Source organism: Danio rerio, chromosome 12 (genome assembly GCF_052040795.2).
Source record: "Danio rerio strain M-AB ecotype USA chromosome 12, GRCz13ab, whole genome shotgun sequence".
Lineage (NCBI taxonomy): Eukaryota > Metazoa > Chordata > Actinopteri > Cypriniformes > Danionidae > Danio > Danio rerio.
This window is the reverse complement of record NC_141032.1, coordinates 23,930,110-23,954,312: the sequence shown is the minus strand read 5'-3', so window position 1 is coordinate 23,954,312 and position 24,203 is coordinate 23,930,110. Positions and strand designations below refer to the sequence as shown.

The 24,203-nt window shown below is 35.1% G+C and overlaps 1 protein-coding gene across 3 annotated transcripts in view; it reads right to left on the bottom strand.

Moving 5' to 3' along the window:
• Positions 1-20,256, bottom strand: part of pkd1b (polycystic kidney disease 1b) — a 56,220-nt gene extending 35,964 nt beyond the window's left edge. For 2 of the 3 annotated variants that reach the window (XM_087276084.1, XM_087276085.1), the window contains exons 1-12: positions 20,066-20,256; positions 19,742-19,922; positions 19,402-19,574; positions 17,129-17,247; positions 14,717-14,864; positions 14,366-14,631; positions 9,441-10,121; positions 7,580-7,711; positions 6,830-7,005; positions 6,590-6,720; positions 1,007-4,632; positions 745-909 (exon numbers count right to left, since the gene is read on the bottom strand). In XM_087276084.1, the coding sequence (XP_087132210.1) occupies positions 745-909; positions 1,007-4,632; positions 6,590-6,720; positions 6,830-7,005; positions 7,580-7,711; positions 9,441-10,121; positions 14,366-14,631; positions 14,717-14,864; positions 17,129-17,247; positions 19,402-19,574; positions 19,742-19,922; positions 20,066-20,129 (5,862 nt within the window). In that variant the 5' untranslated portion in view covers positions 20,130-20,256. Of the gene's footprint in view, positions 1-744; positions 910-1,006; positions 4,633-6,589; positions 6,721-6,829; positions 7,006-7,579; positions 7,712-9,440; positions 10,122-14,365; positions 14,632-14,716; positions 14,879-17,128; positions 17,248-19,401; positions 19,575-19,741; positions 19,923-20,065 lie in introns of all 3 variants that reach the window. The other variant, XM_087276086.1, reaches the window with a different exon arrangement.
• Positions 20,257-24,203: the final 3,947 nt, after the last annotated feature.

The window sequence follows — 24,203 nt, the reverse complement described above, 5'->3', positions numbered from 1 at the left end:
TTTCTCAGAACAGCATGACAAAAGCTTTTTGAGAAAAGTCAGTTTGTGTCTTAAGGCTTTATATTATGCAATTTCAAAACAAATTGTGAGGGTAAAAAGTATGTTTTTTTTCTCTTGATTGAACATTGTTTTAATATGGGCTACAGTCATCTATAACACTGTTTTCTGTGCTTGTAAATAGTGGAGTTTGCAAGAGATACGAATGTTTCATCAATTTTTGTTCAATCATTGGTGTCCACAACATAACCCTTCACCCATTATATGGACAAAAACACACCCTTTTTCATAATTTACTAATAAGAAAATAAGATCCACACACTGTAGGTTTTGCAAAACATGAAAGCAAGTGATGAAAAAGTTTATAAGACAACAGCTTTGGCTTTTACAAATGTAAAATTTTGAAAATGGGGACATGCGTATAGGTATATTTTTTGTTCAACAAACATATGAGAGTACTTAACAAACAAAACAGCAAACGCATTTTACAGGACTTTGTGAATAAAAGAAACGTACAAAGGGACATTGCCAACTTCTGGCCTGAGATGAAAAACACAGCATTTTCAGTCTAATTTATGTATGTCAAATGTAAATGGGGATTGTTGTGCCAACACTGTCATCTGTTCATGAAGAGTTTCAACACTTTTTAAAAGCACTGTAAGTTTATCTTTGTTGTGTAAACGTTAGGAAAAATGTACCGAGTAACATGTTAAAACCAGTGTGAAGGTTAAATAAGTTAACACTCACCGACTGAGATATAGAGGCAGGTTGTCGTCCACTTTTGAAAAGGGTTAGAGTAAAGCGGTACACTCTGTCTGGCAGCAGAACACTTCTGGGAAGAATCAGCATACTGCTATTTTCTGAAATATGGCGATGAAGGGTGGAAGTGGCTAAAGAAAGTGCTGTTGTGTTCTGGAAGCACAGAATACATTTTACATTTTACAGAATACATTAACTGAGTGTTCACGGAAGCAAATAAAGAATTTACTGCATTTTTAATGCACTCTACCTCTATTGTGTAACTCCACTGGAACTTAAACAAGTCAATATCGTTCTTCTCTGAATCTGGATCAAAAGACTCTGTTGCATCCAGTGTCAGATCACACAGACTAGACCAAAGCCTTAGAGAACCACCTTTAATCACAGGTATCAGCCGACTGTGGACCACGTTCAGCTTGATGGTCTTGTTCTGCTGTAGAGGAGTTCCCTTAAGCCTGGTAGTAAATGTCAGACAGTAGTTTCCCACTTTCAGAGTGTGCTTCGGCAGAGAGAGTAGAGGTGTTGTAACGTCCACTGAATGATTTAAATTCACCTTGTTCATTCCTGGGCAATCTGGACCTCTGAAGATCTCCCAGATATAAGATGCTTTGTGTGTAACACAACCGTTGAAGTCCACTCTTGCTTCAAAGAAACTTGGTCTGGATTTTAAAACATTATATTCTTCTTTTACAGTATAGATATGTGGCTGGGTACACACCAGATTTTGTACTTCTATTGCAATTTGAACGGAGACCTCGCTTATTTTATTGAAAGCTGTCACTTTCACCAAAAACTCACCAGCAACGTTGTATTTGTGGACTTGTTTATTGTAATCTGTAACCAGGAGTCCTTCGCTGGCATCACCGAAATCCCAAATGAATTTAAGGTCGCTGCCTCCATCTGTGATGGCAACAAAAGTGACCGGATAGTCAATAAAAGCTCCATCATGGGAGGTCAAAAGAGTCACTTTCTTCACATGTTTCTGAATTGTTGCTGTACTGGTCAGGGACTGTGAGCAGAATCCATTTTCAGCTTCCACTGTAACAGACAGGGATCCATTAGCAAAAGGTGTGAAGTGAACATGCTGCCCAATTTCCCGAGAGGACTGGACTCCATTTAATAGGAAGGTCCAGTGGTAATTGGCTTGCGAGACAGCCGATGCTTGGAAGCTGATGTTTTTGGATGCCTCTAAGACGGCAGAGCAGCATCCAATCAAACGCAGATCTCGAATTCTTTCCACGACTCTCACAGTCGCTGTTGCAGTTTGGCTACTGACTTTATTTTTCGCTGTTGCTCTTACCAGATGGTTTCCAACTGCAAGAGAGGAGGTGGTAAAATCCCGCCCAATGTCCACAGAATAACTTGCATTAACAAACTCCAAAGAAACTGAAACTTCACTTCCCTTGGAGACAGATGTTAGGAAAGTCACAGAATCATCCTCACAGACCACACTGCTGCTAGATGTAAGAGAAAGTCCTTGGATGGCATCCTGAACCGTGATAGTATATGAAACAGTTTGCCAGCTAATGTCGTTTGAAGCATTGAGTGAGAGACGATGATCTGCAGCATCCACAAAAGAATAGCTAACAGTTTGATTGTCGGTAAGAACCACAACAGTTCTATTGTGCAATGTTAAAACCCATTCCCAATGCAGGACATTTCCTGGTCCCGCCGAGCCAAAGAGCATCAGTAGGTGGTTTGATGTTACAAAAAATGGTCTGGATTGGCCATTTATCTGAAAGTCCACTTTAGAGATGTTTTCCTCAATTGTTAGCAGCTTAGTCGCCTCTTCAGACCCAAACACATTTGAGGCTGATACTCTAATCTTGACCACTCCGCAGACTTCAAAAGCATGTAGAATGAAAGGCACATCTGATATAACAGGACAATGCTCACAGTCCAAGAACCATGAGTACTTAATGTCCGTTCCAGATGCTAAAATTACAGATATGTTCACTGGTTTTCCTTTTGTTACAGTCTTAATTGGCGATACAATACTCAGGCCAGACACAACCTCTACTGATCTGAGTGAAAGTTCACTATCTACTAATCCGAGTGCATTGGATACAACCAGCCTGACATGTATGTCACCAGAATTTTTTGTGAAAAGTGGAAATTGTTTGGTATTGCCTGCCATACTATTGTTTGCAGTCCACTTATATGTCAAGTTAGAACCGTGTGTCACTGATGCTTCCAACAGTATTGTTTGATTTGTCAGGAAATATTTTTCAGACCGCAGCCCCTGGCCTTGAATCCAAACTCCATATATTCTTTCTACAACTTCAATGTGTGTTATTGCTTCCACACGACTGACAAGATTCTGTGCTGCAACTTGAATCTCAAACACCCCTGCGTTGGGAAACACATGCGTGAATATGGACGTCCCAAGCTTTGGAGGCGTTGAAGGATTCACAGTCCAGAAAAATGAAATATTTTCTTTCACGTCAGTCAGAGCTGTTATCACTATCTCCTTTCCTGCCTCCACGAATGGCTGACTGGTATTAACCATTACATATGACAGAGGTGCCTGCACCTCAATCTCGACAGTCACTGAATCTGAGCTTACTGCATTAGATGCGGTGACTGTCACATGAAACTGTCCAGGAAAACCAAAAATGTGTAATTGATTTTGCCCCTCTGTTTTAGAGCCATCACCAAAGTCCCACTGAAATGATGCCATTTTACCAAGAAGCTCAGCCCAGAAATGATAGGACTGATTCACAGTCATTGCATCATGGTTGCCTTCATATTTTATGCACAGATTAGATACAGCCCTTTGAACTAAAATGATTGTTTTTGCTGTTCCGTTGCTCACCTTGTTATATACCAGGACTGAAATTTCACACAAACCCTCCTCTTGAAACATAAAGCAATGGTGTGACAGTCCTTTAACAGGGTTCGTGTCACTAGAAAAGTTATTATGCCACCAAAACTGATATTCTGTTTCTTTGGGAAGCACAGAAACATCAAAGCATATTACCTCGCTCACCGCTACTGCGCTATTGGGTGAACTCAGAGAAACATCTGTTATTTGGCCCTCCACACATATGCTGCTTTCATAATAGACTGAAGTCACCAAGCTGTGCGCATTTACACCAACTGTGTACGTTCCTGCTGTTTTAAAAGTATGAGTTACAGATGTAGCTCCTTTGACAACAGACAATGGTGTGCCATCTCCAAACTCCCATTCAAAAGTCAAAGCTGGAATAAAGCCTTTGACCAACACTTCAAAATCGATCTCCGTTTGGCTCAAAACGCAGTCTGTGGGTGTTATTTGAGTAATTATTAAGCAATAAACTTCAATACTGACTAATTGGTGTTCTTGACTTACTGAATTATAAGCGGAAACCTGAACTGTGTAATTTCCAGGAGACTCATACATGTGAGAGGCTGAACTTCCAGTATGATTTATTACAGTAGTACCATCTCCAAATTCAAAGGTCCATTTTAGATGGGTACCCGAAGAGACTTTTCCACTGATTTTAAAGGTTGAGTTGAGTTCAATGGAGATGTTGTAGTTTAACTGGAGACCTGAAACGGGCTCAATAACCTCTACTGCTGTATAGTTAGTCAAGGTGGATAGGGTGTTGTTAGCCATGATGGTGACATTGTATGTGCCAGGCTTATTAAAAACATGACTGACTTTGTTGTAAACTTCCTTCACTTTTTCACAGTCGTCACTAAAATTCCATGAATAAAGTGCTCCAAATGAAGACGGCCAGAGAGAGACCTCAAAGAGGACAGTGTAGTTGACTTGACAGACAGCAGGCGATGAAGACACCAGCAGGTTTGAGATTGGAGTCCTTACTTTAACTGTTTCAGCCTTTTCAATTTGATCATACTTGTTGTACGCCTTTATTTTTAGTGTGTAGTCACCTGAAAATAAAATAAAAAGTTATAAAAATATATACATTAAAAAAAAATATTTATGAAATTTATTTCATAAAACTGCAACAAAACTACAACAAAATATAGAAGAGAGAGAGAAAAAAAAAAAAAAAAAATATATATATATATATATATATATATATATATATATATATATATATATATATATATATATATATACAGTATATAAAAACAAAACACCAACCTATGACAGAACAACCGAACACAGAGGGAGAAATGCACATGAAAGCAAAATATGATTTAGCTGGTCAGGTAATACATTAGTAAAAGTAATTATAAAGTAACATTGTTCTTATATTACCATAAAAAATGCATAATCCTGACCATAGTTTTATTGTCAAATAATAGTTTGGGCAAGTTATAAAAACATTATAGATTATGAATAGTAAATATTAATTACATTCAATCTTTAATTACTGTGTGATTGACAGGGGTCATTGGTTATGCTTGCATTTCTTCCAATGTATTAGGGTGTTCTAATATCTGTCCCCATGTTTTTATCAAATATCTCTAATGTATCATTTTTGATATATCTCAACCTCTCCAAAGCAAGCATGTTTACGAAAACCCTACCCCACATATCAAATTTAGGTACAGATTAATTTTTCCACATTCTCAAAATCACCTTTTTGGCAATTACCATATACCAAATAACATAGCTTGTCTTTCATATTTATTAGGCATCTCTAAGTTACTGAATATACCAAGAACAGCTAAGTAGACATGATTCAAGATTTTTGGAGGCCTTTAGACATTCAAACATTCAAATATATTTTCAAAAATTCTTGTAATTTAGGACACAACCATATCAAGCAGGTTAAAGATCCTTCTGCTGTTGTACACCTGTTACAGAGTGGAGATACCTGATGATAAATCTTATGCAGTTTCTCCTTAGATAAGTATGACCTATGCAGAGATTTAAATTGAATTAAATTATGTCTAAAAATTTTACATTTAAGTAAAAATAATAAAAGGTGTTCTCTGTTATTTTTGTGATTTTGCAGTCCTTTTGGTTATATCAAAGTTCAATTGTAGGATACAATTAAACTGCAAAAAAAATTATTTTCTTAATTTTTTGTCTTGTTTCAAGTCCAAATATCTAAAAAAAAAAAAAATCTTAAATCAAGAAGAATTTTCTAGACAAGCAAAACATATTGTCTTGTTTTAAGAAATAATTTGCCAAAATTAAGTGAGTTTTTTCTTAAAACAAGCAAAATAATCTTCTGTCAAAAGGAAAAACAAGATTGTTTTGTTTACCCCATTGGCAGATTATTTTGCTTGTTTTAGGGGAAAAAAAAACTTAATATTGGCATATTATTTTTGAAAACAAGACAATATGTTTTACATGCCTAAATGCTTCTTGATTTAAGAATTTTAAGATATTTGGACTAGAAAGAAGACAAAAAGTCGAAATAAAAAAATAAATTTTTGCAGTGTATGTATGCATATATAGGTAATCAAATATAGATATGTAATCATAAAATAATGCATTATGCTCATAGCTTGTTGGAGAATTTAAATTTAGTTTGTAAAATAACTAATGTAAAATAAAAATAATAATAATATATATTTAACAATAATTACATTAAATTCAATTCAATTCAATTAAAAGAACAGAAAGTAGACAATCTAAATAAAAAATATAACTTAAAAACAATATTAAAACAAATGTATGATATAAATATATATATTAATGATATAATTACTCAGTGTTAACTGTTTAACTGTTTGAGGATAAAGCTTAACTATTAGGTATTAATACTATTTTAATAAAATATATTTTGAAATACATATAAATAAATTGGGGGGGGGGGGGGGGGGGGTTTGGCATGGCACAAAACATATTTCCCTTGTAGGTCAGAGTATTGTTGTTTATGTCCATAAATAAATCCTATTTATTTGCAATTTCATTTATTTAGAGTACCTGGAGAAGCGAATGTATGCTGAATAGAGTCTTGCAGATATACGTGTTTGGCTCTTTGCTGAAGCTCTTCAATCTCTGAAGAAGGTGAAACAGTATGACTGACAGATGCTGTATTATCACCAAAATCCCATCTGGAGAGAAAAATCATTTCATAATACAGCATCATAGAGCATTATACTTTCACAAAAGGTTAAACATAATTTCACCATTTTAACTCAATAATAATTCAGTGACATTAACCTGATTGTAACGCCTATAGAGATGTCAGCTTTGACTTGAATTGTATAGCGAGTTGAGGTGTTTACAGCAATAGCCTCTGGCATGGAAATGACTATTAGGTCGTCTAATGGGGTCATTACATCGGCTATGAGCTTCACCTTCATTAACTGAGAGCTCACGGGGTTATGCGCCATTACCTAAAGCAGAGAAGATTTGAAAAAATAGACAAAGCAAACCATTCATAATAACATCAAAAGCCAAAGCAGTGATCAGTGGGTCATGACTCCAAAATGGGACTAAACACAAGTGTGTTCTTGTCATTTGCTTAAAAAAGATAACTATAGAGGGAAAAAAATAACATGCAACTAATATATATATAATATATAATATATATATATATAATAAGCTAATAGGCAAACAGATAAGCTAATTCTTTTTAAAAGGAAAAAAAAACACTTAATTTTGACGTTGGCATTTAAGAATTAGTGTCCAGTTAAATGCATTAAGAAACTGATAAATACAGATTGTGTCACTACAATGTATAATATATGTAAATGTATATCTATTATAATAAAAATATCTACTATAATATCAATTATATGTAAATGTGCACATATTGTATTGAATAAATGTAAACATGAATAAATATTTAAATTTATTTTAACAATTAATACAAAATTACAGCAGCATTTGAATGATTTTTAAATAACACTGTCTCAATTTCTCAATTTGTTTTGTTGTTAAATCACTTTAAAGTTTATAACAATTTACCTTAAGCGTGTATTCTGCTGGGTTTTTAAAAACCACACTATAAGACTCCCCTGTGTGTGCAAACTGAACCAGGTCATCAATAACCCAAGAATACGTCACTGATGACCCAGTGGTTACTGAAGCTGTAAACACCTATAGGAAAAACAGTAAAAAAAACGGAAAGTACAGTAAAAATCATGTTAATATATATATGCTCTCCACACCGCATAAATTACTTTCATTTGTTTCAGTTACTCAATATTAGGTACCACAAAACTTTCAAAAATTAAAATAATTATATATACACTCACCGGCTACGTTATTAGGTACACCTGTCCAACTGCACGGTAATTTCTAGTCAACCAATCACATGGCAGCAACTCAATGCATTTAGACATGGTCAAGACAATCTGCTGCAGCTCGAAACGAGCATCAGAACGGGGAAGAAAAACAATTTAAGCATGGTTGTTGGTGCCAAACAGGCTTGTCTGAGTATATCTGAAACGGCTGATCTACTGGGATTTTCACACACAACCATCTTTAGGGTTTACAGAAAAAGGTCAGAAAAAGAGAAAATATCCAGTGAGCAGCAGTTCTGTGGGCATAAATGTCTTGTTGATGCCAGAGACCAGAGAAGAATGGCCAGACTGGTTTTAACTGATAGAAAGGCAAATAACCACTCGCTACAAACGAGGTACTGTATGCAAAAGAGCATCTCTGAATGCACAACATGTTAAACCTTGACGTGGATGGGCTACAGCAGCAAAAGATCACACTGAGTGCCACTTCTGTCAGCTAAGAACAAGAAACTGAGGCTGCAATTCACACAGGCTCACCAAAATTGGACAATAGAAGATTGGAAAAATGTTACCTGGTCTGATGAGTCTCAATTTCTGCTGTGACATTCGGGTGGTAGGGTCAGAATTTAGTGTCAGCAACTTGAAAGCATGGGTGCATCCAACCATGTATCAACGGTTCAGGCTAGTGGTGGTGGTGTAATAGTGTGGGGGATATTTTCTTGGCACACTTTGTGCACATTAGAACCAATAGAGCATTGTGTCATTGCCACAATACATACCTGTATGACCACAGTGTACCCATCTTTTGAAGGAAACTTCTAGCAGGATAACACGCCATGTCAGAAAGTGTAAATCATCTCAGATTGACTTCATGAACATGACAATGATTTCAGTACTCAAATGGCCTCCACAGTCACCAAACTCAATCCATTAGAGCAACTTTGGGATGGGAGACTCGCATTATGGATGTGCAGCCGACAAATCTGCAGCAACTGCATGATGTCGATATGGATCAAAATCTCTGAGGAATATTTCCAGTACCTTGTTGAATCTATGCCACAAAGGATTAAGGCAGTTCTAAAGACAAAAGAGGGGTTCAACCGTGTACTAGTAAGGTGTACCTAAGAAAGTGGCCGGTGAGTGTATATGATTTATATCTTAAATTTTTTTTTTTAAATTTGTGATTTTGTATATGTTATTCAAGTTATTTTACTATAAGAAACAAGAGTATGATTCAGAAATGATAAAAACACAACAGTTAAAGTCAGTTTACCAAAAAAAAAATAATAATTCTGCCATCATTTACTCAGCCATGACTTGTTCTAAACCAGTATGAGATATTAGGAAGCCTCTAACCATGGATATCCATGGTAGTAAAAGCAAATACTATGGAATTCAATGGTTACATGCTTCCAACATTGTTTAAATTTTTTTTTCTTTTGTGTACAACATAAAAAAAAAAAACATACTACTGTTTATAGAACAAGTCCATGATGAGTGAATTTTCATTTTTAGGTGAGCTCTACCTTTAAAATGTACTTTTTAAGGTAATTTTTTTTACCAATTCTAATAGGACCTGATACCTGCTGTATGTCCACTAAAACTCTTCTGAAGCCTTCCGGCATGATGCTCAGTCCAGAAACAGGAATATGAGACACGACCCTCACACTCAGAGTCTGAGCACTCAAGCTGTTTGAAGCCTTAATATTTAATATATATTCCTCTTGGCCAGAAAGCTCCATGTACACATGTGAAAACCATCCACCTTCTTCAGTCTCGGGCATTTCAACCGGGCATGAAGACACAAATGGTACACCACTTTTTGATACTGGTGCCGACCAGGAGCTGGTTACATGTTCTCCTGAAATGATCCGGATGACAATGAGGGTTGGAACATTGACAGGAACATGCATTTGGTTGTCCTTGTCAAGCTTTGGATGCAAAACCTGTAAGCCCGTCACAGGACTTTCTGCATTGATAGGACTGTTGGGTGTTGGTGAAATTACATAGTGTGGCATTGGGTCCTCATAAATGACCTGGAGGTCACAGATGACTCCATCTAGCCATTGTCCTTTTCCTGGTTGAACAGAGAAACTACCCTCAAACCAGCCACCCCATTCAGGCCCAGGAAGAGAGAGGTAACTCTGGCGCCAGGCTGAGCTGGTACTGGCAACACAGTGGAGAAATTCACCTGCTCTTCTATTGTGTTGCAGAGCCAGGATGTCATCAGGATAAACAGTGATGTGTTTGTCTTGTACTGTAGCCTGCATGAATAGAAGAAAAAGTGAATACACTGTCATACCAAGTGACATAATTTAATGTGCAAGCTGAGATACATGACGTCTTTGGGCTGCTAGTAGAAAGGAATTTAGATTTTAACATTGTTAAAGTCCCCATGAATCAGAAGCTGCGCCTGTAATTATTGTTTTTGTACTGTACGCAGTTCCTAGAGAAACAGAATATTAAATGACAAGTGGGTGTGGCTTTATTTTTCTACTGCAAGCTGATTGGATGTAGTAATGTAGGCATTTTATTGATAAAAATGTGAAAAAGGGTTTGGGGAGAGTTCTTACAACCTAACAGAATCCTTCTGGGGTCTGTTCTTCGTAGCTCGCTTAAATAATCTAAGATGATTTGGCAGATCCTGGATCTTTTAATCTTGATAACTGATCTCTGGCTAATTTGGTTCCGGATAAACTGATCTGAGTTCACTGCGTGTGTTGTGAAGGACTGATTTATCAATCCTCAAAATCATGATCAGCAATGCTACGATTGGCTGACGGCACAGCAGCGTAATGACATCATCTGATAAATATTCAATTATCCATGTGAGCAAAATTACATTAAATTCATTGGAAACGGTTTGTTAAATATTACACGCAATAACTTTACACCTTATTGTGGGCTGCATGATTGGCCCTTTTATGTGTCAAGAGCAGTTTATTTAGTTTTACAGTTAGAGCGGATTTTCCTCATTATAGTACCCATAGTAGTATTGTAGTAGCCATTTTTTTAATTGGTGTAAATAATAACGGGATGTTTACAAAAGTATTTTGATATTGGTAAAGGTGTCTGCAACTTTTATGAAGCATCAAATTATCATACACAAACTGTACTAAAGCAATCTAAAAAGTTATATAAATAAGTTTTCTCTTTGCACCACCAGGTGGCAGTCTTTGTACTTTCATTTCAGGGGTGCAGATTGCATAAGTTTTATTAATATATAACCTTATTTATTTGATTAATAACTTAAACTTTATATAGTTTTTCAAAAATTTGTATTTTCCCAAGTGTATATAAGTACTACTGTAAGAAAACATCAGAATTCGGTACATACTTACTGTTTTATCTTTGCTTGAACTGAGCCGATCTAATCCTGTTTATATGAATTGAACCTGCTTCCGACCAGGTTTGAGCTAGCAGAACTGTTGCTTTGACAACAACTCTCAGATCAGTTTTGAAGAACGAAGCGATCCTGGATCATGTCAAATCGTAAATAACCAAATCCAGCTAACTGAGTAATCCATGTACGAAGAACAGACCCCTGGGGTCCGTTCTTCGTACCTCGCTTAAATGATCTAAGATTATTTGGCAGATCCTGGATCTTTAAATCTTGATAATTTATCTCTCGCTAATTTGGTTCTTCAAACAAGTTCGCGAATCAGATTAGAATGTCTGGATGAACTGATCTGAGATCGCTGCGTGTGTTATGAAGGACAGATCTGTCGATCCTCGAAATCATGATCAGCAATGCAACGATTGACTGACGGTACAGCAGCGTAATGACATCATCTGATTAATATTCAATTATCCATGTGAGCAAAATTACATCAAATTAGCAGTAAACGGTTTGTTAAATATGACACGCAAGAACTTTACACATTTGTTGTGAGCTGCAGGCTTTACTCTTTCATTTGTCAAGACAAGAGTATTCATCATGTATTTCAATGCAAATCAATGTATTTAGTTCTACATTTAGAAAAGATTTTCTTTATTATAGTACCCGTTTTTTAATCGGTGTAAAGAATAACTGGTTGTTTACAAAAGCATTTTCATATTGGTAAAGGCGTCTGCAACTTTTGTGAAGCATCAAATCACTGGCATATTAACTATCAAAATATGTTTATGACTGCATAAATGTATTATTGCTTTTAAAAAAGTCACATATTGTGCATTTCTATTATACACAATCTGTACTAAAGCGATCTAAAAAGTTCATATCAATAAGTTTTCTCTTTGCACCAGATGGCAGTCTTTGTACTTTCATTTCGAGGGTGCAGATTGCATAAGTTTTATAAATATGTATAACTTTATTTATTTTATGAATGACTATAACTTTATATATATATAGTTTAAAAATATGTACCATTTTCCCAAGTGTATATAACTACTACTGTAAGAAAATATCAGAATTCGGTACATACTTTCTGTATTATCTTTGCTTGAACTGAGCCGATCTAATCCTGTTTATATGAATTGAACCTGCTCCCGAACAGGTTTGACCTAGCAGAACTGTTGCCATGACAACAACTCTCGGATCAGCTTTGAAGAACGAAACGATCCTGGATCGTGTCAAATCATCAACATCCAAATCCAGTTAACTGAGTAATCCACGTACGAAGAACGGACCCCTGCTCACTATTACTGTTTGTTGTCATAACTGCCAGTTGTAGCAGCGTGATTAAATAGGTTAGCCACGCCCAAATTCTAAAATATACGTAATCTGACAAATTAACTTTAAAGGGATAGTTCACACAAAAATGAAAATTACCTCATCATTTACTCATCCTCGTGGTTTTAAACATTATAATTTTTTTTTCCATCAGTTGAACACAACAGATGATATTTTGATAAATGCTGAGTGCTGCAACTTTTTGATTTCCATTGTAGTAAAATACTATGGAAGTCAATGGGTCCCTGCCACCAGCCTTTTTAAAAAAGATCTTCTTCTTTTTTTGTGTCCAGCTGTTAAAAGAAATTCAAATAGGTCTTGAACAAGTGAGGTAATGATGACAGAATTTATGTTTTGGGTGAGGAATCATTTTAAACCTTGGGGATACAGTACATAGTACTGGAATTTGCCAATATCTAATAAACCAATAATTTTAAACTTTAGTTTGAATGTCCAAATTGTAGTTTCAATGTAGCCTCAAATAGCAAAACTATCTGTCATTTTATTTAAAAATGTATATACTTTCTAACCTCATATACATGTATCAAAGAGCTAGTGCAAGATAAACTTTTTGTGTTTAAAAAAAGATTCTTTGAATGTTAATGGGAAGTTCAAACCATTGAGCGCCATATAAGTCCACTAAATAGAGAAAAAACTTGAATGTTTTACTTTAATAAAAAAAGGGGGGGGGGCACCTATGATGAAACTATCTTTTGGAAGCTGTTTGGACAACGTATAGTCCACAGTCATATTGGGCTAATAGAAACACAATAAGTCCCATTTTTATTTCCTGACATTAAAATAGGATCCAAATCCCTCCAATTTTGAGGCCATTCTCGACCTGACAAAGAAGTGCATGAAGTGCGTGAAGTTTCCATGTCCACCGAATTGATTAATAGCCACGTATTAACATGTCTCCGTATCATATTAACAAGACAGGACATGTGCAAAGCAACTGGGATTTAAAGATCTGTTCTGCTCTCTGTGATCATCAATTATCATCAAATGTAATCAGGAATGAGTTTTACAGGATTAAAATGTTTTTAAAACAGTGCATGTTTGCAATGAATTACAGCGATTTACCTCAGTTTTACTTATCACCACACCCACGTGCCAGTACGATTATAAAAGAAGTTGCTTCAATCCCTGCTTGTGGAGGTTAAATCAGGTTTATTTTGTACATTAATATAACGGATATCCATACAGCAGTGATATAAACGTGTGTGTCTGTGTGTGTCCGTGAACTTTGTAACGGCATTGTGTGTGACTCATTGACTCCACAATAAAAACATCAATCAATCATTGGTAAAGTTCTTACTATTTGTCAAACATTACGTGGGATCTGCTAGTTAAAAATTACAAAATTCTAAAAGGTATAATAAATAATCTGAGGGGTGTTTTGAGCTGAAACTTTACAGACACATTCTGAAAAGACTTATATTGGATCTTGTAAAAGGGGTAGAATAGGTGCCCTTTAAAGTGATATTTCCCCCCAAACTTAAATTTTGCCATAATCAAAATGTTTCTTTTTCTGTTGAACACAAAAGAAGATATTTTGAAATATTGCTGAGGCCCATTGACTTTTGTATTATTATAATTTTTATCACTATGGAGGTCAATATGTGCCAGCAACCAGCATTCTTTAAAATATCTTATCATGTGTTCAACAGAAGAAAGAAACTAATAAAGGTTTAAATCTACATGAGGGAGGTTAATTTTCATTTTAGGGTGAATAATTCCTGTGCCCAACAAATTATTATTCTGGAATTGAACAAGACCGTTAAAAGTACCAACATAAAATGTAAGAGAGTCAACAAGTGCCATTTTGCCACCTACTCTGATATGTGTGTGTTCACTGCTTGGTGGCAGCATCAGTGACATGTCTGCCATCAAGTGGAAGAATGGTGGCGTCACAGGATAGCGGGGAGGCAAAGCGAAATCATGTCCAGCGTTAAAAGAGTTGTAAGGGCTGCATGGACTGGTGACCGGCAGACAGATCTCCAGCAGATGGCACCAGTATTGCCCACTAGAACAGCCGCCAGTGGTGTTACACATGGCCATCAGGGAACAGCAGCTGAAAGGGTTGAGGAGAGAACTGCAACCTAAGAGAGAAGAGAAGATGTGTTAATGAGAGTTTAACAAATTGTTTAACTGTGCATGTTGCTAATTAGTGCTTCATTTGCTTACCAGGTGGAACAAGGTGATGACTTGGGCTGCAGTATGGCCGTAAGATCTGCATTCTGGCAAAGGTCATCTGATCACTGGGCTGAGTTACCATTTCCAAAGACAGCACTCGACCCTCGTGACTGAACCACAGACCTGGGAACAGCATAATCTGTGCACACACACCTAGTTAAAATAGGCAGGTATTAACATACAGTGATAGAATGAACATTTGTGTGTACACTGCAAAAATGCTTTTATTAATTTAGTTATTGTCTTGTTAAAAGAAAATCCATCAATCAAGAAGCATTTTCTAGACAAGCAAAAAATATTGTCGTTTTCAGAAATAAGATGTCAAAATTCTGCCAGTGGGTAGCAAAATAATCTTATTTTGCTTTGAAATAAGGTAATTCTGCTTACCCCCTACACTGTGTATTGGGCAATTCATGATAACAGACGTGGAATGTAGATGTACTCATACACTCTTGCATTCCAGGCCTACTAGCCTATTAAAAGGGGTAGTTATTTTTTTTACTCAAAAAGTAGACCTATTTGCAGTTATATGAGGTTCAATTAATACTGCATTTTAGAGACATTTTAAGCATAAATTTGCGCTGGATTAGCTTGGATCAGATATGGTAGATATAGCTGGATTAGACATGGTTATCATTGCCACACTTTTTGATGCAAAAAAAATACTTCTCACATTTTGTCAAAGTGCTTATCATACTATTTTTTGACTGTAAGTTATTACCGTTTTGTATATAAGGTAATGAGATTATAATTTTAGAAATATTTACTCTTTCATTTGAGGGTCTAGTATTAGACTGTCTGCTTGATATCTGTTGATACTGCTTCTTTAACAGACATATAAGAAACTTGCAAGTAAATGTCAACTTACACTAACCCTAACTCAAACCTAACAGTCTATTTAAATTTCTAATAAGAATTAGTTGGCATGTAGATGCAATGTAACTTTTATTCCATAAACGGGCCAAAATAAAGTGTGACCTTATTATCATCCATCTTAAAAAATCAGACACAAAAAAGTGGGAATTTGTTGAAACGTGTTTTTAAATTAAAAACTGTAGCCTATAGGCTCATAACAAACTGGCCAGCTCATTACCTCAGTCAGAATTTGTCCATTTAAATACTAATAGCCTTCTTTTATTAAATATTTTATTGGTTATTAATAATTTTCTTCTATTGGCTGTTTTCACAAGTTATGAATGCATACAGTCAAAAGTGGGACAAATGAGCTCATATAGGGGCCAATTCTGGCCTTTATCAGAATGGGGTGGGTCTTTCGAACTACTCGAACCCCCCTGACTATGGACCTGCATTTACACATCTACACTACGGCCAACTTAGTTTATTCAATTCACCTATAGTGAACCCGGAGGAAACCCACGTGAACACAGGGAAAACAAAGCCCACAAACAGAAATGTGAACTGACCCAGCCGGGGCTCGAACCAGTGACCTTCTTGCTGTGAGACGATCTTGCTACCCACTGTGCCACCGTGACACCCTACAGCTAATAAAACTTTGCAAAACAAGGTACAGCATTGGTGTGCTAGGTAGAATAATGCAGTGGAGGAAAGGATTGTAGAGCAGGGTTCATATGAGAGCTGGAAATCCTTGAAAACAGTTGAATTTTAATCTAGTGTTTTCAAGGTTTGAAAAGTACTTAGATTTTGGATAAAATGCTTGAAACTGCTTGATAATGCAATTGTGTTGAAGTGAAAAATATGATGCTGAATGGATGTGAGCAGTTATTGTTGCAGCTGACCATGTAGAAGTTTTCAGATGCAAATCTTTTGGAAAAGGCCGGCACTGTGAATCAGTGGTTACCACTGTCGCCTCACAGCAAGATGGTCACTGGTTTGAGTTCCGGCTTGACCAGGAAACATTTCTGTGTGAAGTTTGTAGTTTCCCCCACAATTCAAAGACATGCAATATACTATAGGTGAATTGGGTAAATTGGTCGTACAGTATATAAGAGCGTGTGTGAGTGTATGTGTGTTTCCCAGTACTGGGTTGCGGCTGAAAGGGCATCTGCTGCATAAAACATATGCTGGAATAGTTGGTGGTTTATTCTACTGTGGTGACCCCTGATTTGAAACTAAGCTGAAGGAAAATGAATGAATGAATGAATGAATGAATGAACGAATGAAGTTTTGGAAAATGTTTTTTTTTCTGTATGAACTCGACTGACACTGTTTCAATTCACTATAATCTTCTGTGTTAAGCTGCTTCGACACAATCTACACTGTAAAAACGTTGTAGAAATAAAGATGAGAATTGAATTGAATTTAGCCTGATAAAGTGGCTATTAAACTGAAAACAACATTGCAGATTGTACTATTTATAGTTAGGGGGTAGAATGTTAGTGGATGAGCATAACATATTTTTATTAAAAGCATATATTGTATTACCTCAACCAAGTGTGGTCCTGGGTCTGGTGGAGAGGGTAGCAGTTGTATTTGCGACACTGTGTATACGCCAGACATTAGTGGTACACCAGTCACATAACTCTCCAGCGACGGCAAAGACACTTTAAAGGGAAAATGATTGACAATGCTGTCAGTATTTATGTCTGACAAACGTTTTGTGATATGGCTTTTATTAACTGAATGTGAGCCGTAAATAACTCGGTAAACAAATGGATGATGTGCTTTAAAGTGCAAGTACACAAAAATGGAAATTCTGTCATCATTTACTCACATTCATTTGTTTAAAACCTTCTTGTGTCTTTCTTCTGTTGAACACAAAGGCAGATATACTGAAGAATGTAGCGATTTACTTCAATAGTATTTTTGTTCAGACTATAGATGTCAATGGCTGTTTTTTTTTTTTTTTAGAATATCTTTTTTGTGTTCAACAAGAAGAAAAAATCATAACAGTTTAGAACCACGTGAGTGTGTGGTGAATAAATTAAACATTTTAGGTGAACTATTCCTTTAAAATATTACCTCCTACCTGTTAAAACCTTGATGGTAATTTCCAAAAATTATTATGTTCATGCCTTGATTAATGTAATGCTGCTCAATTACATAATAACAAATAACTACAACACATTTTAATAATTTAAAAAAAAAAAAAAAAAAAAAAAAAAATATATATATATATATATATATATATATATATATATATATATATATATATATATATATATATATATATATATATATATATATAGTTATGAGGTATGTCATTTACTCACAAGCTTCAACACTGAGTTCAAAACTCTTTTCAAATTAGTGGAATTGACTTTCAGTAAACTTTGAGTTAACTACACTCATTTCATTTTATAAAGTTGACTGTTGGGTTTTACAGTGTATTCATAAGAAATAGTTGTACATACAGTACGAAATGCAGAATCAGACACTCAAGACTTAAACACTCATATTTATTGAAAACGGTAGAAAAACTTTCTGTTACTTGTGTAAGATTATTTTGCCGAAAAAGCATTTTAATAGAATGTGTGTTTTTAAATGATATTAGAGAACGTTTTTATTCAGGACATATTTTTACACCTGTCCAACTCAATAGAATGAGTTTAGCAAATATTACTGTTTGTTGGAAATGTCAAAAAGAGAGAGACACATTTATTTATTGTATTTAGGACTGTTCACTTGTTCTGCCTTTTTGGTACCAAACCCTAAATATTTTGAGTAAATGGCTTGGACCATTAATACCACTGTCACCAAGGTTGTGCTTACTGAAATAGGGAACAGATGCAAAATATTACAAAAGAAGACTTTACAGTCATCATGGTGGGGATTTCAGTGATGGCTAGAGTCATCTTAAAACACTGGAAAACTCCCAAAATTCTAGAGTTAAAAGAACGGGCCAATATAATGACTAAAACAGCTTCGTATAAATGTTTACTTTACAAATTACATAATAATGACAAAGCAGGGGTCCCTGTACGTATCCCTGGAAGGGAAGACTTTTGGTCTTATGTGACGATGTCTTGTAACACAATTTAAAACTACTCACCAGATTCTCTTAATAATATTGTACTTTTGTCCATAGTAACCACTGCATAAAATCTGGCTTTACATTTAGTAGGTCATCAGTGATCATTTGTAATATGTGTTTGTATTATTTTGTCATGAACCATAAGAAAACAATAGTAATAAAAAACTTGAATTAAAAAATAATAATAAATTAATTCATTAATTAAAAATAAATAAATAAAAAGAAGAAAAAGAAAAAAAGAAAATGTGTCTTCTGAAACACTTTTAGAATATTCTTTTTATCAAACTAAAAGATTTTGTATGACACTTTTCAATGTTTTATTTTTTGTATATGTATGTTTGTTAAAAAACTGATTTGATTGTTATATTTTGTTTATTTAGTATAGGTTTGCCATGGATATAGCCAATGCTGCTGAAAAAGCATTAAAATAAAAATAAAATGGTAACACTTTATTTTGATGGTCCATTTGAGTATTAGTAGACTGTTTAGACTGTTTAGACTGTAGACTGCTTAATATCTGTTGATACTGCTGCTAAACTGACTATAAGAAAATTTGCAAGTACATGTCAACTTACACTAACCCTAACCTAACAGTCTACTTATCTAATGAGAATTAGTTGGCATATAGATGCAATATAACTTAAATTCAACAAACAAACCATCAAAATAAAGTGTGACCAATAAAATAAATGACATCAGTAAAAGAATATTCATCTGTTTTTACCTGATATTGTTTTTTCACAGATCACAAAATTCCTTTTATTACACTGTTCGTTCATCCACTGTCCAGAGGCCAGAGCCATTGAAAAACATTCTTTCTCACGGTCTTCAGCATCTAAATCACCAAACAAACCCTCTGCCATTCCTTCCCTCATCCAGACCCTAACTGGATCTTCGCTGGGATTAAAAACAAATAGATCAGACATTATTGAAGTTTCAGTATTTAGTGTCTAAAACTTCAGTATCTAAATAATATATGCATTCTGTACTTTCTACAGTTCCCCTTAAATATTTCTGTTAAAGAAAAAAAAAAAAAAAACGTCAAAAATCTTTTGATCTCTTACAGACGGAATGAATTTTGTATGAAGCTCTGAACAGTCACACTGTCCACCAAAGCAAGGTCTCCTCCTCTCTCGTCTCTCTGACAGATGCCTCTTGCTTCCAGCCATGTTGACGTAAATGAGGGCATCCAGTAACAGCGCAAACCATCACGGTCAATTTTTGCTCCCTTTGGGCAATCATTTTCTAGAGCAAAGCATGAAATATTCCAAAAACATGAGATGCATCTTCACATAACGAAGGCAAGTCACATAGCGTAATGCTCTGTGATTGAAAACAATTAGCAAGAATAATATCCATTACTGAGCAAGACAGACAAAACATCTCACCGCTGAAGCAGCTTGTAAAAACACAGAGAATCCAAATGAGAGGCAGGTGGAGAATATTTGCCATTTTATCCGATCCTCTGGTAGAGCATCATGAATGTGGGTAATAATGAATAATATACAGAAGAGACTGCATCATGGATGTGTCCGTCCACTAACTTTTCGTCTTCGTCTTCAGCTCTGTTTTTCTCTCTGGCCTCTATCTTTTCGTCATTCTCTCTAACTTGTCCATTTATTGCTCGGTGACCTTTTGGCATTGTGCGTTTCAATACAGTTTCAACCCCCCTTTAACATTCGCATGACTTTCGGTTTGTCTCACAGCAACAGTCCTAGAAGAGAAAGAGTGGACAGAAACCCTCATTAACATGCTGTAAAATCCCTGTTGATGAATAGGCAGTTAAAACCACTCATCCAGTTTAACTGCGTCACCACCTCCTTTATTACACAAAATTATTTATAAAACGAAAAGAGCATTCTGTAGGCATTGGTGGTGCTGGTTTCAACTTGAATTAATCATCTTTTTGTGCAGCTTTACTTAAGCTTCTGTCCAAACCCTTGGATATTTCTAGTCTGACCTTCGGGCAAGTGTTTGTTTTTCTCCTGTAGGACATCCTGTAAGTCATTCTCCACTCCAATTTAAATGTACAGAACATAGTACTGCGGAAAAACTGCAGAAAGGAAGAAAGACTGCTCTTCTCGGAAGACGCACCAGCCGTTGCTAAGCAACAGAGTAGATAGAGCAAGGGTTGACAGTCATTCTTTTCAAAGCGAAGCAGATAGATGTAACAAAGCTTCCTTGGATGAATACCGGGTCATAGCTTTCAGGAGTGAACAATGGAACAGCATCTAATAGTTCGCAGCGAAAAGGCCAATGAGAATCAGATTGGATTCTGGTGACCTTTTTTCCCCCCAAACCTTACCGGATCTAGAGTTTACATTGCAAACTAAATCTTGTTCATGTAGTTTCAAATCCTTTATCATTTTCTCTCCAACTGTAAGTAGAAAACAACAGAAAATGTGTTAAAGAATGATAGTAGCCAAGCAACATTAGATTTCATTGACCTTCATTAATTCATAGAACTATAACAACATTTTTATATTACAAATACATCAGGAGAACAAGAGGTTGGATGAAATAACAGCATTTTTTTATTCTTTTAATTCATATTTTTTATTTTATTTTAGTCTTAAAAATAAAAAAATAACAATGTAAAAGTCAGTGTTGTGTTTTTCATGCTTAATATAATATAAAATAATATAAAATAATATAATATAATATAAAATAATATAATATAATATAATATAATATAATATAATATAAAATAAAATAATATAATATAATATAATATAATATAATATAATATAATATAATATAATATAATGAAATAAAATTTCCAGTACTGGGTTGTGGCTGAAAGGGCATCCGCTGTGTAAAACATATGCTGAAATAATCAGCAATTCATTCTGCTGTGGCAACCCGATAATTAAAGGATTAAGCCGAAGTAAAAAAGGAACTAAATTGAATTGAATTTAATTCGCTGTGCTGGTCATCTGACTCTGCTGAGGCGGAGTTTGAGGCACACTCAGGCACGTGGAAACAGTGGCCAGGGAGAAGTAGGATTAAAGGCACAGGCAACATAAACAGCTACATTGTTTTTTTGAAAGCTTAAATAAATAAGCTAATGAGTGTGTTAAGTTAAAACTTTATCGACACATTCTGGAGACACAAAAGACTCATCTTAAATCTTGAAAAAAAATAAATAAATAAAATAGGTGCTCTTTAAATTGGATTAGACTATTAGCATCTTGCTCAACAAATTCAAAAAAGGGCTTTGATAATTTCCATATTTAAAACTCGACTCTTTTGTAGTCACATTGTATACCAAGACTGAAAGAAAATTAAAAGTTTATCTAGGCTGATATGAACTACTCTCATTCTTGTGTAATAATCAAGAAACTTTGCTATACCATGGTTTCAACAGTCCCAATGATTTTACACAGTACTGTTACCTAGTAGGATAGCACAATGGCGCAGTGTGTACAGTTGTCATCTGTTTGGAGTTTGCATGTTCTCCCTGTGTTCGCATGGGTTTCCTCCAATGCTCTGGTTTCCCCCACAAGTTCAAAGACATGTGCTATAGGTGAATTGAATAAACTAAGTTGGCCTTAGTGGATGTGTGTAAAGGAGTGTGTATGGATGTTTCCCAGTGATGGGTTGCAGCTGGAAGGGCATTCGCTATGAAAAACATACACAGGATAAGTTAGTGGTTCATTCTGCTGTGGTGACCCCAGACTAATTAAGGGACTAAGCGGAAAAGATAATTAATGAATGACTATATGTTAACTAGCTGAGGATTATTTTCTTAAGTGCTGTGTAATATCATCATGGCAAATGTTTGGCTTTTCTTCTCTAAAATACTCTTGGTGCATTTGCATGCTTAGTGAAATACACCAAATGAGTTATTGCGTGTTTTAAGGTGGTGGGAGAAGTGCTTTGAAAAAAAGAAAGAAAAATCTAAAAGGTTCTGAAGTGATGAATCCCAATTAAAGAGTGCGTTAGCATGGTAATGCAAAAAACAAAAACAAATAAAGAATATTGATGTGTAAATAAAAGATTAAAAGATTCTTACCTCTCTAATGCAAGTCAAAATGGTATTTGTCTTGAAGAAATACAAATTCTACATCAGCGTCATTAGATGAAGTTTTAGTGATGTTAAATGTGTTTATTTGTAAATTGGATTTTAGAATTATTCATGAACATGCTGTTTATACTAAATCTTGCTCCTGCTGAAATATTTGTGGCAGGCTGTTGTTCAGGGCTGAATAACAATTATCTGCCAGATAGATTATTACACTGAGCACTGCTCAGAATGTCTGATTACTTTCTGAATCAATTCCCCATCCTTTTTCATTAGCATTGAATCTCATCATCGCCTCTTTATTCTTCAATGTACAGAAAAGACTTGCCAAACAATGAATGTTCCTTGAACATTTTGTTCATCTGCATCACAAATAGATGCTGAACGTGAAGCTTATGAAGTGACACCTGCTTGAGTGGTTGTCCTTGGAAAGTGTCAGCACATTACATGTTTAATTGTCTCATACTAAAGGTGAGAGAGTGCAACATCATCAACTCTTTTGGCACCATTTCCAACCCAATAAAATCCTTTTTTATTTCTCCTCTGTTTCATTCAACCTGATGATACTCTCAGGCTTCACCTCTTCTAATCCAGCTAATACACATGAACAACACCCTAAGCCCAAAGGGAAATGCTACAAAGACAGTCCTTCTGTTTTATAGAGGAAAGAGACAATCTAAATCCCTAATAGCAAAAACTGTGCTGAATTTTAGGAAACATGGTTGGATCGAGTCAATAAAGCAGATTAAAACACCTCACCCAAAGAACAATGTTTGCTCTGTTTAATACTCTGTGAAAAGCAGACCTTAAAGGCTGGAAGTGCTTGTAACTTTATATTGATCTACTGAAAGATTGAAACGGCCCAGTCTGAAATACTAAACAGATCCCATTTAATTTTCCAAAACATTATACTGATCTTGTAAAAAAAATCTTTACTATTAACATGTACAGTTGAAGTCAGAATTATTAGCCCTTCTGAATTATTAGCCCCCTATTTATTTTTCCCCAATTTCTGTTTAATGGAGAGAAGATTTTTTTCAACACATTTCGAGACATAATAGTTTGAGAACTCATTTCGAATAACTTATTTATTTTATCTTTGCCATGATGACAATAAGTAATATTTTACTAGATATTTTTCAGGACACTTCTATACAGGTTAAAAGGGTAATTAGGAAAGTTATTGTATAACGATGATTTGTTCTGTAGACAATCGAAAAAAAATTGCTTAAAGGGGCTAATAATTTTACCTTAAAATGGATTTTAAAAAGTTAAAAACTGCTTTTATTCTAGCTGAAATAAAACAAATAAGACTTTCTCCAGCGGTAAAAATATTATCAGGCATACTATGCAAATTTAATTGCTTTTTTTTTTAAATAAAGTGTTTATTTAATTTCCTAATATATTTCTTCACTGAGAAGATCATGAACATAAAATGAGTAAAAAAAAACTTTCGTGTAACCATAAATGCTTATGTAACTAAAGTGAACAAATATCTCTAG